At 42.7% G+C, this 15,504-nt stretch overlaps 1 protein-coding gene across 1 annotated transcript; it reads right to left on the reverse strand.

Annotated features, from left to right (window-relative positions):
- Positions 1-2,867: 2,867 nt before the first annotated feature.
- On the reverse strand, positions 2,868-6,087 carry LOC123042567 (receptor-like serine/threonine-protein kinase SD1-8). The gene is made up of 7 exons (XM_044464998.1): positions 4,737-6,087; positions 4,504-4,608; positions 4,213-4,391; positions 3,916-4,126; positions 3,585-3,822; positions 3,364-3,511; positions 2,868-3,284 (listed from the first exon to the last, which is right to left on the reverse strand). The coding sequence occupies exons 1-7, from the start codon at positions 6,073-6,075 to the stop codon at positions 2,982-2,984; spliced, it is 2,523 nt and encodes an 840-aa protein (XP_044320933.1). The 5' UTR covers positions 6,076-6,087; the 3' UTR covers positions 2,868-2,981.
- Between the last annotated feature and the right edge of the window lie 9,417 nt (positions 6,088-15,504).

The following is a 15,504-nucleotide window of genomic DNA, read 5'->3' on the forward strand; positions in this document are numbered from 1 at the left end:
CGTCTGCGTCGCTACCGTTGTGACTGCGGGGGGATGTTGAGTAACCTGATAGTATTAAGAAACATAGATTAGACTAGGAAATATTCTGGCTTGACTTGTACTCCAAGTAGATCATGTACGGCTATATATATGGCCACGAGGCTCATGCAATACAACGAATTATTCCACCAAATCCCTCTCTCCCTTCTAACACGGACTATCCGTAAACCCTTATATTAATATGAAATCTGAAGAGGATATATGAAGGCTCGCAGATGCGCCGGACGCGCCCAATCAGTCGGCCACGTAGACTGCAGACCACATTTTCCTTTTTTTTTCTTTCTTTCTTTTCATCACCATCAATCACATGCAAGTGATCGAAAATATAAGAAAAAAATATAAAGAAGCATGGCTATATGCATGGACGAATAGGGGCTCAAAAGAAACACGTCCGGAGACGCGTCTGCGGACGTTCTGATGCTAGATTTGCTATGAGCATCTACAACTGAGCACCCCATATCCGCCCCAAACACGGGCGCCCTGCCCGATCACTGCCCCGACGCAAACCCAGCCAACCACTCCAAATGTAGCCCAAAAGTCTGGACTGACCGATAATCCTCACATGTGGCCCATATGTGAAGCGGATGTGGAACACTTGGATGAGACCGGGCTCGTCCGCCACATCAGATCCAATGCACTCTGACCCGCCATGACCTCACATATATTCATCTATATCCGCACTTTGGACGGAATCATAGATGCTCACATATATTCATCTATATCCGCACTCTGGACGGAACCGTAGATGTACTTGCGTGTAGGTAGTTTTTCTTTGCTTTTGCTTGCTCTCGTGATCTCATCTCAACGAGACATCGCGTTGTACGTACGTGCCGGGGCACACATGCACACTAGCGTACGCACTAGGCTATGTTTCGTCAGTTAACTTCACTGCACATACCCATGCGGTGCGGTCGCTGAACGAGTAACACAAGCGCAGGCAGTGATGTTGACGTGGCAGGCAGGCAGGGCACGTTAGATTTCTGTTGTGGTCACTGGTCCGGTGACTTGTTGAACTTGCAATGGACCCAGCGTTTTACATGCGCACTACTTGGCCTACTCGTCCTACTGTACGTGAGTACGTCTCACCGTATGTCTGTCAGTTACGCATTGGCTCCTCGCGCATCTCGATCAGTCGCCATGCATTGCATTGCATATAGAGCATTCTTGTTATTTTGTGGCGCAGGCACAGTCACATATCGAACAGTGAAGACGTGCTTCCTTCTTGTCCTTTTTCTTGAAGAAAACATTCTTGCATAGGTAATTATTAAGGAAGACAATAGAGAATGACCAATACAAAAAAATTACATGGAAAAACACACTAGTGATTTGAAGATTAAAAATTGGACCAAACCAACAGTAAAGGAAAGAAATACCTGCAAACGTCCTCGTCATACAAGGCTTCTAGCTACTTGACACTTGAAACAAGATCTAGAAATCGCAAAAATGAAAACATCGGTTGGAGCATCACCCCACAAAGAAAAATGTTGCAAACACATGAAAGAAGATGCCGAATTCGTCACACCAATAGCGAACTAATTTGCTCTCGCTGATAAACAACTGGCAAGGTTCAAAGAGAACCAACAAATTTAGCAACAGAAACTCTCACAAACACTTCGTCGACGTCGGATCTGACGCCATCGAGGTAGGTAGAGACCAAAGAGACCTTAGTCTAACACGCCTTTGCCGCCGCCACGTCGTCAATGTCGCCAGGGAAACAAAACATAAGGAAAAGAAAACGAAATGGATGGGTCCTTACTCCTCTTTCCCACGACAAGGCAGCCGAACGGGGGAGAGCAAGAGGACCAATGTGGCAACGTGGGTTAGGTAGAGGCCATGGAACTCTCTTCCTTTTCTTTTCTGTGTGATGCATCAAACTTGTTTTCCTTGGTCCTCTTCATATCGGGTAATCTATGTATGTTTTGCAAGGTGTACTCAGTTCCACGCAAGCCCACAACAACTCATTGTGGAATCTTCTATTCTTCACTCGTAGCGAAGAATAGAGTCGTAACGAAGAACAGAGACCGATTGATATATTAGTCCAATAAATCAGTACAAAGTTATGTCAAACTATGCAATATAATGATATATAACAAAAACATACAAAATAATGATAGATATATCTTGGCGGTGTGCTCATGGTGTCAGGGGCAGCAAAGATCAACGAATATGATACCAAGTTCTTATGGACTTGATGGCCGGGAGGGTGAAGGTTGGATTTTTTTAACCCAGTACAGATGCAAGCGCTCATACATACACGCATAAACTCATCCATATGAATGCACATATGCACACCCTGCCCCTGTGAGCATCTTCGAGAGACTGAGCCGACATATCATCTTAAGAGGAATTATGCGAGCACCAGGACTTGAACCATGATGGGCTAGGGATACCACTATCCCTCTAACCATCCAACCACATGTTGGTTCGCGGTGAAGGTTGGATCTGAGAGGTAGTAGTCCTATATAAATGGAGGACATTGTTGGTAGCTGGGCCGATCTAATGCTTGGAAAGGGCTAGAGCCAAGTAAAAGTTGGAGGAAAAGAAACAAAATCTAACTAAATTTTTATATAACACGGAAACCTTCTCTGGGTTGAATATTTCCATATACAAATCTAATTCAAAATTACTGTTATTCCAAATCTGAAATTTTGGGAGTCACTTTTTTGTCAATCATACCGCTTGCCTTAAGATCTTAGTGAATTACCGTTAACCCTGAATCTTGATGGAGATAAAGAAGAAATCATGTGTGAATGGCAAAGATTAAGCATGTGCAGAATTCTCAAGTAGAAGCACTTTCTACTGGTATGGCAGCAAACAATACCTTAACATTGCTTAAACATAACAATCTCCTTCCTATTATAATGTAAAATCTTACAGTTAAACACATGAGTGGCAAGATATAAATGTTTTACATATTAAGTTATGGAGCATCAATATCTTGCCTAACGCCCTTCCAACATTGTGACACTCATGTTATTCATTGAGCTGCTGGTGTTTTCTCCTGTTTCTTTAGCTTCAGAGTTCCTATGTGCAAAATACACAGGTTGCCTTGGGGTTGACAGTGTCGTGGTTTCGTTCTCTAACATGAACACAACCGATGACATGAGTGGCCTATTGTATGGATTGTCTTGCACACATAAGAGCCCTATATGAATACACCGTAGAACTTCAGTTGGTGAACAATTATCAGCAATGGAGGAGTCCACCATATCCATTGGCTTCCCATCATTCCATAGGTTCCATGCCTGGACCAATTGAATCAAATTCCTATAAATTACTCATTCATTTGAAGTCTGCGTAAAGTTGCCATTTAATAATACTTACATAAGCTAAGAGGTTTGGAAAATCTGAGAGGTGAGGTAAGCTAATCTTCAGACCACTTATGATCTCCAAGAGTAGAACACCAAAGCTATATGTATCGGACTTCACAGAAAAGGCACCATCCATCGCATATTCAGGAGACATGTAACCACTGCGTAACAATGAGCAATAACTTAAGTAACAAAAAAAATAAACTACATAAATAGCTTGTGAAAATTACTCACTATGTCCCAACAACTCGGTTAGTGTTTGCTTCTTGCTGGTCACGACCAAAGATTCTCGCCATACCAAAATCAGATATCTTTGGGCTCATATCCACATCTAACAAGATGTTGCTTGATTTAAGATCTCTATGAATTATAGTCAACCTTGAATCTTGGTGGAGATAAAGAAGCCCTCTCGCTACTCCTTTGATTATTTGAGACCTTGTTGGCCAATCAAGAACATACTTACTTGCAGCGTCTAGCAGAATAGTATGCAACATTGTTATAAGTATGCAACCAAGCTCCGTTAAATAATGTGTTAGCTTTGATCAACATGTAGATCTGGACATACCAAAAATGAAGACATCCAAGCTTTTGTTAGGTAAGTATTCATAAATCAGCAGCCTCTCATCTTCATGAATGCAATAGCCAAGGAGCCTGACAAGGTTCCTATGCTGCAATTTGGCAATTAGGACAACTTCATTTCTGAATTCCTCTGCTCCTTGTCCAGAACTCTTACTGAGCCTTTTGATAGCAACTTCTTTGTCATCTTCCAGCACTCCCTGCAGAACATTTTATCATTCTTAAGTTGAACAGAATTATCATCATGTTCATCTGATACACCTACTTGGCCAGATTATTTAGTTACCTTATAAACCTTCCCAAAGCCTCCTTGTCCAAGCATGTTCTCATTCGAGAAATCGTTTGTGGCGGTAACAATGTCTCTGAAGCTAACCAATGGAAGCTCGATATTTTCATCACCAATTAGTTGGTTTGATGCGCCTCCTAGAACCGACTTTGCCTGGTTATCCTTATTTGGACGGTTGCCTAACAACAAGAGTTGAAATATTTTTTGTCAGTTGTTCTTAAGTAAACATTTTTCCTTAATACTTCTCAGAAGTCAGAAGTGCCACACCAATGTTGCTTCTTGAGATTCTACCTCTGAACTTGCATACCCAAACAAGGAATACACACACCAGTACAAGCAGACATGCCGTGACTGGGAGCAAAATCTTTAACATGCTCCTTCCCCTCTTCTTATTAGCTGATGAAATAAATTTCACAAGGAAAATAAACAGTCATACATGACCAAATAAATTTCACGAAGAAATATATAAACAGTTAGTTAATCCATGGGCAAGATGATCCATGAAAAGTCCAAGCTGCACGTACCTGCTAGTTCAGATTTTGCCAGCCTCACGTAGAGATCCTGGCCTTTGTCGACGTACCGGACGTCGACGATGTCACCGGCCCAGATGACGCAGCCACTGCCTCCGCCGCCTCCTCTGATGTCCGCGGCGGCGTAGGCCACGCACGAGCAGTTGGCCAGACACCTCGCCCTGCACCCCTCCAACGTCGCGCTGACGTCCACCGTCGCGTTCTCAGTGTCAGGGAGCTTCACGCCCGGCACCATCGCGAAGCCGTCCGTGGTGGCGCCGCCGTCGCGGCACTGCAGGGGCGCGTTCCTCCGGCAGCCGGCGACGGCCTCCCTCATGGACCAGTGCGCGGGGGACACGGGCACGTACCCCTCCACGCACCCGCAGAAGAGCGTGGACGCCGTGTTGATGTTGCACAGCCCGAAGGCGCCGCACTTGGCGTATTCGTCGCACACGTCCCGCGGCGCCTGCGCGAACACGTTCCACACCCGGCTGCCGCTGTCCCACGCCAGCCGCTGGATCACGCCGGCCTCGCTCAGCACCAGCCGCGAGAAGGGCGCCGCCGCCGTCGCGTTGAACACGTAGGCCACCTCGTCGGGCCGCACCACCACCTGGTTCGTGAACATGTCCGAGTAGGACGCCATCTCCGGGACGCCGCTGAACCACAGCCCGTTCCACGGCCCCGTGCGGTACTTCTTGACGTCGCCGCGCCACGACACACAGTCCGGCAGCCCCCTCGTGTCCATAGCGCGCCGGCAGTCCCCCGTCGCCGGGTCTTCCGGGGAGCGCCAAGACCTGAGGGACCAGTTGGCGCCCGTCTGCGGGTTCCTGCCCAGCCGCATCCCGGCGATCAGGGTGTTGGACGGGTGGTCGAACGACTGCCACAGCACGGCGCCGCTTCCTTCTTCGTCGTCGTCGCGCACCACCACCACTAGGTTACCGGACTCGAGCAGCCGCGCCTCAACCGACGACGAAGAAGAAGTGGTGCCGCCGGTCGTCGTCTTGTTCGAAGAGGACCAGGCGGTCCGGCGGGATCTGTCTAGCAGGAGAAGGCCGCCGGCGCCGTCGATCGCCAGCACGCCGGAGGTGTCGTTGAGCGGGCTGTCGCGGTTGGCCACCCAGACCACGGCGTCCGTGGACGCGGAGAACCATATCCCGACGTACCTCCGGCTGGGCTCGCCCGGTGAGAAGAATCCCAGCGTAAAGGAACCACCGGCCGAGACGAGCGTCTGGCCGTCGGTGATGTTGCGCCGGCCATCGTTCAGGGTGTCCGGAGATGCAGCTCCCGAGCCCGAGCAGGTTCCGTGACAAAGTAAGAGCACGGAGACGAGCATGACACCAAGGTTGAGGAACATCGTCGTTGCAGTTCGCAGCCTCGCGCACGGTAACACTTCAGCGGAAGAGGCTGCCGCTATTTGTTTCAGCGAAAGCTGGATGAGTACGTGATCACTTTGCCGCCCTAGCTACGTACGTGCACGGGAATAGCTACCTAGTGCATGCGCGCAACTTAATTGCACGGTCGCCTAAATACGGCCGACTAATCGACTTGGCCCAGTGACAAGTACACTTGCATACGACGGCGCAAAGAAGTCTAATGAAGTCATGGATTGTACGTGACTGCTTGCTAGTTTGTCAAGGGAAGTTCACGTGACTCACATCCACTAGCCATGCCCTTTTTTCCCACGGCTAATGGCGTCCTTGGATTCTTTGACCCCAAGAGATGGAAATTATACAGTACAGTAGTAGAGGACTGCATCATTAGTTCCTTATACTTGTCCAGTTGGTTAGTTAACATGTGGACCATATATATGCAAGATGAGAAAAGGTACTGTGCCATGCCAGCTGCCTCACAATATTTAGCCTCAAGTAGTAGTGTTTCTCTTTTTTGCTAAATGATTTGTGTCAACGATCCGTCGGTCGCCTTTTCCTTCCATGGCAGAAACTTAGGAATGGAGCTCGAGCTGACGATCTGTAACACCATGGATGTCACGCGGTGGAGCTCCACTCCGTGGCACCAAGTTCTAGAAAGCATGTTGATTGCATGAAATGGGTTTAGGGTCACATGATCTGGCTCACACCGCAATCCGGTGTGCCATATTCGTCACCTGTGGGAGCAAAATGGGGGAAGTAGGTGCCACTTTTGTTGATGGTGAGAGGTCAGTGAAACTTATGCTTTGACATGTTGGTGCCACTTATGTTGCAAGCATGTACAAGTACATGTTTGTTGGGTACACATGGGTGGCAAGTTTCAATGATTTTGAACATATCTTGGAAATGGTTGAATTTATGTTGCAAATGTGTTATTCATTGTTGTATGGGTTGTTTATGTATTTTGCATGTGGTTGTATGTCATGCTGCTGGCGTTCTGACCCATTTTTAAGTGTTTCTGCTACAATGGAAATTTGTTGTATGCACGCAATTTGTTGCATGCGCGTGTTAAACTTGGTGTGATGCTTTTTACACAATTTTCTAGTCAAACCGTAGGAAAAGATATTGTACTGATGTTGTAAACATACAACTTGTTGCATGTGGGGGTCTTGTGGTGCATTGATTGGAGACCTTTGATCTCATAGTCAAGTGAGAATGGATGGTCAGGAACATAGCTGATTTTGCCTGCAATTTCAGCCAACGGACACCTAGTGATAGCCTTTGTTACAACTTAGCTCTTTCTTAGTGGATTTTGGAACTCGGCCATGAGACACCGAAACAAAAATGAATTTATTTTCTTTTTTTTTTTTTGTTGCAAGGGGAATGATTCATGTCGCATGATTGACCAATCCATCGAAACGACCAGGCGGGTTGTATACTTCACAAGCTAGTGTTGTTTTGTGATGGCTCTTTTTTCTCCAAGCAAATTTATTGTGGCGATCCAATTTGATGGCTGCTCTCTCCTCCATGCAAACATCTTCATTGCTTATTTACCTCTTCCAGGCTAGGAGCCATGGACCTTGTTGTGATGGTAATCCTCATGGTAGAGTTCAAAATGAGGGTTTGCATGATGTTGACCTTGGGGAAGGAGATATCAGTTCATCGACTAATCCATGTTATTGGCTCTATTGGCATTCGACAAGCTAGATTAATTGTCATCGAGCCCAAGACAGCAAGGTCGGAGGCATAAAAAATATGATGGTTAGTGGGTTTTTAGATTTTGTTTATGTTGGATTCATTTTATTCGACATTTTACAAGCTTTTCTGTTGGCTTGCTTCATATAACGTATAGCATATTGTGACAATATGGGTGTGTGCTGCAAGTGTTGCATTCATGTAGTAAAATTGTGTTTGCATTATTGCACACATTTTTCGTATATATACGTTCAATGATTTGTTTCGACCAATAAAGTTTTGCTACATAGATAAAAAAAGAATTCATATACATATTTGAAATGCTAGATTTTTTTTATTGACCGCAAAAACAAGATATATGAGGATCTTGCATGCATAAAAGAATTGTTATTTATTTTCCAACAATAGAGTCATAGTTTAAGAGTGATCCAGACAACTGAGAAGACAACATATCTTTTTCCCAACGACTAGAAAGACGCCTAGCACGAACCTTCTCAAAAGGTAGACTGACCTTCCCGATGCCGACCATGGGCTTCCTCGGCATAGAGAGGTTTGGGCTTCTATTGCCGCAACCTTGCCCAAACCCATTTTGGGCTCACCTGGTTATTTATAGTGTGGACGCACATGGTTATTTATGGTGTGAGCCGCAAGCAAAGACGTCATTTTAATGGTGCAGGACTCGGCCGCATTCCTAACCGACCCTTGTGGCATGTATGATGTGTGATACCTTAGGATGTCATGTAGGTTAATGTTTTATTTCAGGTATGTCATGTAGGATAATTGATGAGTTGTAGGACAGGAAATGAAAAGGAGACCAATGCCTTCTTTTAGCTAAGAGACGATCTTTTCACAAGAATGGTAAGTCAATTTTTCACTAGAGTCCGATATTTCTTATCATATTTAAATTGCCCTATAATTTTAGGATCATGCACCCATTAATTTGCTTGCTCCTAAGTTTATGGGGTCATATATTAAAGTCAAAAATATGCAAGTAAGAGATACCATCATGTATAGTGGATGGAATTCTTTTTATCTTACTAATGGCATCTCATAGTGGAGAACTTCTTTCCCATTTCTCTCTCTTCCAACTCATCAATTATCTTTGATGGTATTGCTAAGATAGCACTACTGGACACATGCGAAATAACATTAAGAGATAATTCATTGCATAACATAATTTTTGGCTTCTCTAGATGATGTGAAGTATCATGGTACATAGGAGAAGACCGCCTTATCAACTACTACCTCCGTCATGGTTTATAGGTCCCCTTTGTAGTTTGTGCTAAATTTTAACTACAGATTTAACTAACAAAACGTTAATGCATGTCAAAAAAATTATCTCATTGGATTCGTATTTGAACATAGTTTTCAAAAATATAATGTTTGGTGACATGCGTGAATATTTTGTTAGTTTAATTTATGGTCAAAAAATTGGCACGAAATACAATAGGGACCAATAAATCCGGACGGAGGTAGTATTATGCATGCCCTTAGCCAAGTCATCCTTGTACATTAGGTTTACGCTCGTTCTAAAAACAGTTGTATGGTAAAATAAAACCAGATGTCCACCTTTTAGGTAGTTTGTGTTTTTATGACATCACAAGAAGATTTTGTAAGACTATCTCTGGTTTCTAACAATTAGTAGGTAGGCCTACTCCTGGCGATGACAATGGGGCGGAGGGGGTAGGGAGGGAGCTCATAACGCTAAAATGCGCACTCTGCGAGACTATGGCCTGATTCAGTAACCAACACGCATGCGGTATGTTGCACAAACCATTACTACCACAATTTTTTTGGATACAGGTCCTACGAGATGATTCTCTATTGGTTTTTGCATGACTTCCTAATGTTTTTTATTTCGAGAAAAATCGAGTTTATTTTTATTTTTTAAAATATAAATAATATTTAACAAATATTTAAATGTTCATTAATATAAATAATATTCACGCACTTAAAAAATCATGATTTTTTTAAATATGTAAAATATTCTATAATTTTGAAAACACTAAGGATTTTAAAAATTATAAATAAATTTAAAATTTTCATTATTTTAAAATAGTATTGATACTTTCTAAATGTTCTTGATTTTTTAAGGGATAATTAGATTTATGCCCCTAATTGTGTCCCACTCATCTGTTTTACCCTAATTCCCAAAAGTCACCGGTTTTGTTCAAGTCATTTTGCTCCTCTTATGCTTTTGCCCTTTGACCGTTTGACCGTCAGTTTGAAAACTTTATAACTAATTCATACTAAATCAGAAAAATGCAAATAAGATACCAAAATGTTCAGAAAAACATCACCTATATGTCAGTGTCATTTGCATTCATGAAAAAAGTGTTGGAAAGTGCACATCCGAGTTTTAGTTTTTCTGATACCACCATGAATAGTAAATCTAAAAAAATTCAAAAAAAAATATGGTGGCAAAGAACGACAAATGTTCTAAGTGCTTGCCAAGTTTCATCAGGGAACGGCATTCGTGGAAGTCGTGGCAAAAAAATAATCTATTTTGGAGTGCTGATTGTTTTTTTTGCCGGGGCTCCCACGAATGTCATTCCCTGATGAAACTTGGCAAGCACATAAAACATTTGTCATTCTTTGCCACCAATTTGTTTTGATTTTTTGAATTTTTTTAGATTTTACTATTCATGGTGGTAGCATAAGAGCTAAAACTCGGATGGGTACTTTCAAACACTTTTTTCATGAATGCAAATGACACTGACATATAGGTGATGTTTTTCCGAACATTTTGGTATCTTATTTGCATTTTTCTGATTTAGTATGAATTAGTTATGAAGCTTTCAAACTGGTGGTCAAAGGGTCAAAGGGCAAAAGCATAAGAGGAGCGAAGTGATTTAGACAAAAGTGGTGACTTTTGGAAATTAGGGGTAAAACAGCCGAGTGGGACACAACTAGGGGCATAAATCTAATTATTCCATTTTTTAAAGTGCTACTAAATTCATAAAATTTGCACTAAAATGTTAATTAGTTCAAAAAATGTATGAAAATTTTCAATTTTCACGAATTTCAAATATTGTTCATAAAATTTAAATAATGTTCCCAAATTTTAAAATGTCCATCGTTATAAAATGTTTGTGAATTTAAGAAAAACAATTGATTCTTTAAGTTAAACTGTGATGATTTAAAACTAAAACTATAAGTAAGTACTCATGCATGTGTGATTAGTAGAACCAAAAGGAAAACCAAAAATAAAAATTAGTACAGCCACCAGCCACTTTGTGACCTTGAATCTACCGACTTGACCAATTAGTTAAGGCATGCATGTTTTTTTGCGAATAAGGAACTATTCATGAATAGGCTATTCCGTTGTTGTGGGCTTGCGTGGGAAAAAAATCTATGGGATTGGGCTGCATACTTTCCTTTCTTCGGTCACTCCTTGGGTTTTGAAATGTTGGCTTCTATTGCAAATCTAAAAGCTCTATCACTGTCCTAATTGTTGGAAATATGCCCTAGAGACAAAATAAAAGTATTGTTTTATTTCCATGTTCGTAGTTAATGTTTATATTCTTGCACTGTAATTGCAATGGTTCTTGAATATGAGATTCAGAGAAAACACAGTTGCATGTGTGGAAATATAAGTAAGAAGTAGATCCCTAGTCTCACATCTAAGACTAGCTTATTTATTGCATGATGGTCTTGGTTTCCTGATCATAAGGCATTCTTAAAGTAACAAGAATGCCGACAATAATGGGAACACATTGTTGGTAGAACAATGGTGACATAACTTATGATTTAGTACAAGATCCCATCTTCGCCACATTATCGGGATTATCATATCATGTATACGTATACTCACATCCTTAAACCATGAGAATATCCTGGAAATTCATACCAGATGATTACTTTAGAGTTGCTAAATATTATCCATAAATGGGTGATGATAACGGTAACTTTCGGGTACATCGAAAAAGTATGTCATTCGACTCGATAGTTCAAGACTAGGATTTGCTCCTTCGACGATCATGAGGATACCAGAATACAGAAACGAGAAAGAAGAACAAAATTGATAACGAAAATAACTTGGTATCGTGATCAAAGACTTGCTTCGTAAGGATACCAATAAAAGTCTCGCTTTGGGTTTTATCATGTATCACAAAGCAAAGGGAACTGTGTACGGAAACAAAAGGTTTGCTCCATAAAGATCTTTGTGTACATGTGGGTTAACATGGGTGCTAGACTCCGTAGATAATTATTGCTCGAAAGATGTTCCAGGGCATGTCTGCATATTACCAAACCTGCAGAGTCACACAATTAACACTAAGTGGTTTGATATTAGGAGATCATAGGACACTACTCCCTCCTTTCCGGTTTATAAGGCTCAATTCAAAATTTTCACCAACCAAAATAGATGGTGAGTGGTGGAATACTTTTTGTAGTTCGCAAAAAATGCTCTTGTTTTTCTCAAAAAATTATGCTTATCAATGCATTAATTGCAATGCATGCATACATAAAGTACATGCATTGGTCAATTTTCTCTCAATACTTGCATGCAATGATTTAATGCACCTTGGAATCTGAACATGTGATGGGAAACAACCAAACTAAGCATTATAAAATGGAAAAACTAAAATTTTAAGATAAGCCCTATAAACCGGAAAGGAGGAAGTAGTAGAGAAACCCTTATAGGAATAGTACGTTAGTGGCGCAGAACCATTTCTGGGCAGTCGCACTATTCTGTTAAAATAGCACCGACGTGGGAAACGCGCACCGCGCCGCTGACATTAGCTCGTTGCAGGAGTGTAGTATACCGCAAACGTCAATAGTTCGTGGACCCTAGTAGACATAACTAGTAGTGGCCTTGAAGCGCGCCAACGCCGTTAACGTATTAATAAATAGTGGTGTTTATCTCCGCAACCAATGCCACAAGTTCTTATCCCTCCGATATGTGAGCGTTTTTATTAGCATTGACATATGTATTCCCACCAGTATTTAATTATGGGCGAGAAATCCACACGCGGAGACTTTTGTGTCACACTCAGCAGTGGCATTTTGTGTCACACTCAGCAATGGCTTTGCTGCCTTTAGTTTTCTGGCATCTTTAAAGAGGACGGTGCCACTAATCTTCGTCCAATTCTAGTTCCACGATTCTGTGAACAATGTCCACTGTCACGTTTGGCTGCATTACGACGGCCCTAAGACCATGAGTTTCTACTCTATCCCTCTCGACGCCCTGTATAACATGCCTCAAGCATCGAAGAGATGGATTCAGATTGCTTGAAGATGCGCTATCCCGCTTTGATAGGAATTTTCTACTCCCTCCGTTCTATAATACAAAAACGTTTTTGACACTAGTGTAGTATTTTTTATTTTTTTATGTTCTTCAAATTTTTCTGTGTTCCTCTCATTTTGTCTACGCATTTTTTCAACAAGGAGTTCTTCTCGATCCTCCTTTCTGGTGGGTTGAGCCCCATGGCTCTTTCATCTTCGCGGGTTTCGGATCGTGCTTGCCAGATCCGGAGTACACGGAGGTTTGGTGGCATAGGATGGGGACCGGAGGCAACTTTGGTCGGCGTGTTCGGCCCGGCATCGGCGACGTCACTTGACGCCGTTACCCTTCCTGGAGGCGAAGCCGAGGTCCCCCCTATCCACCCCCGAACCCCTCCCGGACGAAAGTCCAAAATTCAGTCTGGATTGGGCGGCGGCGGCGTCCTGCGCGTCGTATCCTCCATGGAGGCGCCGTCTTGGGAGGAACTGCTGTTCGGGGGAGAGATGTCGTGGATGGTGGGCTCCGAGTAGCTCCAGCAGTGGCGATGGTGTGGAGGTTGCCAGGTGGTGCGGCGTTGTATCTACCGCGTCATTGACGACGAGTGGTGGCGGCATGGTGCAGCTGCATATCGACGACGGATGCGGCTGGATGAACGACGCAGGGTGGTCGAGCTGTCTGGCACCATGGTGGCATCGACGGCAAGCCTGACAAGGTCTGTGCGTCAGTACCTGCTCTGAAGATGGATCGCTGGAAGAAGGCGGCGGCAGCCTCGGTGAGTGCGCCGGACCGGCGTGCGACCCAGTCCCGATATGTGGCTAGGATGGGGCATCCGGCATTAGATGCTAGGATTTGGTGCGATGTTTGTTTGGTATTAGGCTCGGACATTCGTCACCACTGCATCAAGGGGGTAGGAGTAGCAACAGATGTTGCCTAGATGGTGGCTTCAGGCTTACTGATGTACTACTTTCTAAGGTCTTTTGTTTTTAATAATTAATAAAGTGATCGTATGCATCGTCCAGATGCAGAGGCCGGGGTGCTTCCTCCTTTTCTAACAAAAAAATCTTATTTTAATATGTACTCCCTCCGTTCCTAAATATAAGTCTATTTAGAGATTTCACTATGAACTACATACGGATGTATATAGACATACTTTAGAGTATAGATTCACTCATTTTGCTTCATATGTAGTTCCTAGTGAAATCTCTAAAAAGACTTATATTTAAAAATGGAGGGAATACTTTGTATAACGTCTACCGCGAGCGTTATATATATCTCTTAAGGCGAGATGGAAAGGGAACCCCTAGTCGGTGCCTTCAGCGCCGATTAGGCTAATTGGCGCCTGCATGATTCGTTGGTTGGGCCGTTTTCGGAGCAGGCCCAGCCGAACCTTTCATGGTACTAAAATGCGCGAAAAATAATAAAAACAAAATTTCGATCCTGCAGCGTATCGAACTCACGACTTGCACTACCATATCGTCTTCGGCTAACCACTAGAGCGAGTGGTCGCAAGTGACATAATCCAACACCGCTCATACATCACAGATTACGGAAAAACTACGTGAACATGCAGAAAAACATTGCCCTATTAAACAAAAGTTAAATGATTTTGAAATAAGTCCATCAATGTAAAACAAAGTTCACCAAAAACTGAAAAAAGTTCATCAATTGTTTTTAAAAGAAGCTCACCATTTTTAATACAGTTCACAAAACTGAAAAAGTTCATCCAATTTTAAAATAAGTTCATCTAATTTAAAAAAAAGTTCATTGAGTTTGAAAAAAGTTCATCAATTTTTAGAAAAAGTTCATTGAATTTGAAAAAAAGTTTGTGGAATTTTGAAAAAAGTTCATCAAGTTTAAAAAAAGTTAATCAAATTTGAAGAAAATTCATCGAATTTCAAAAAAGTTCGTCGAATTGGAGAAAGTACATCAAGTTTGAAACAAATCATCAATTGTTAAAAATAGATCACTAAAAATGGTTCATTGATTTTGAAAACAAAATTTCATGAAATTTGAAAAACAACATCAATGTGGAAAGAGTTCATGCATTTAAGAAAATAAAAAAATGAAAATCGATGAGGGAGAAAATCCGGGAGAAGAAAAAAAAACTGAAAACGAAAATGGAAAAATGGAAATGGGAAAATGAAGAAAAAGAAGAAGAAAAAATAAGGAATAAAACAAACCAAGAGGTAAGCTTAGCAGATCATCTTTCTTGGCTTGGTGGTTGCGCGAACGATCCTCTATGAGTGAGGTAGCTTGTTCGATTCGCAGCCAGCGCTTTTCTTTTTCTTTTTTGCATATGGAACATATACAGTAACGGGCCGGCCCAGCTCGGTGCGCTGCAGGCGCCGGTTAGGAAAAATTGCCCTTTAGCCGGCGCCTGCAGCGCCGAATAGGGTTTGGAATTCCCTATTTGCCGCTTATTGCGGCAAGTAGTCGCCGCTTCGCATAGGGCGCAGCTCAGCCTGGGCTGGCCCATTTGAGTGGTTTTCGCCTCGCG

The sequence above is a fragment of the Triticum aestivum genome, chromosome 2B (assembly GCF_018294505.1).
Source record: "Triticum aestivum cultivar Chinese Spring chromosome 2B, IWGSC CS RefSeq v2.1, whole genome shotgun sequence".
Taxonomy (NCBI): Eukaryota; Viridiplantae; Streptophyta; class Magnoliopsida; order Poales; family Poaceae; genus Triticum; species Triticum aestivum.

Excerpts from the sequence above, each read along its gene's own strand:
- LOC123042567 (XM_044464998.1), bottom strand. The coding sequence starts at position 6,075 with ATGTTCCTCAACCTTGGTGTCATGCTCGTCTCCGTGCTCTTACTTTGT. Across the intron at positions 3,823-3,915 it reads CTTGGATGTCTTCATTTTTG|ACGCTGCAAGTAAGTATGTT; the intron begins GTATGTCCAGAT and ends CTATTCTGCTAG. Across the intron at positions 3,512-3,584 it reads AACCGAGTTGTTGGGACATA|TGGTTACATGTCTCCTGAAT; the intron begins GTGAGTAATTTT and ends ATTGTTACGCAG.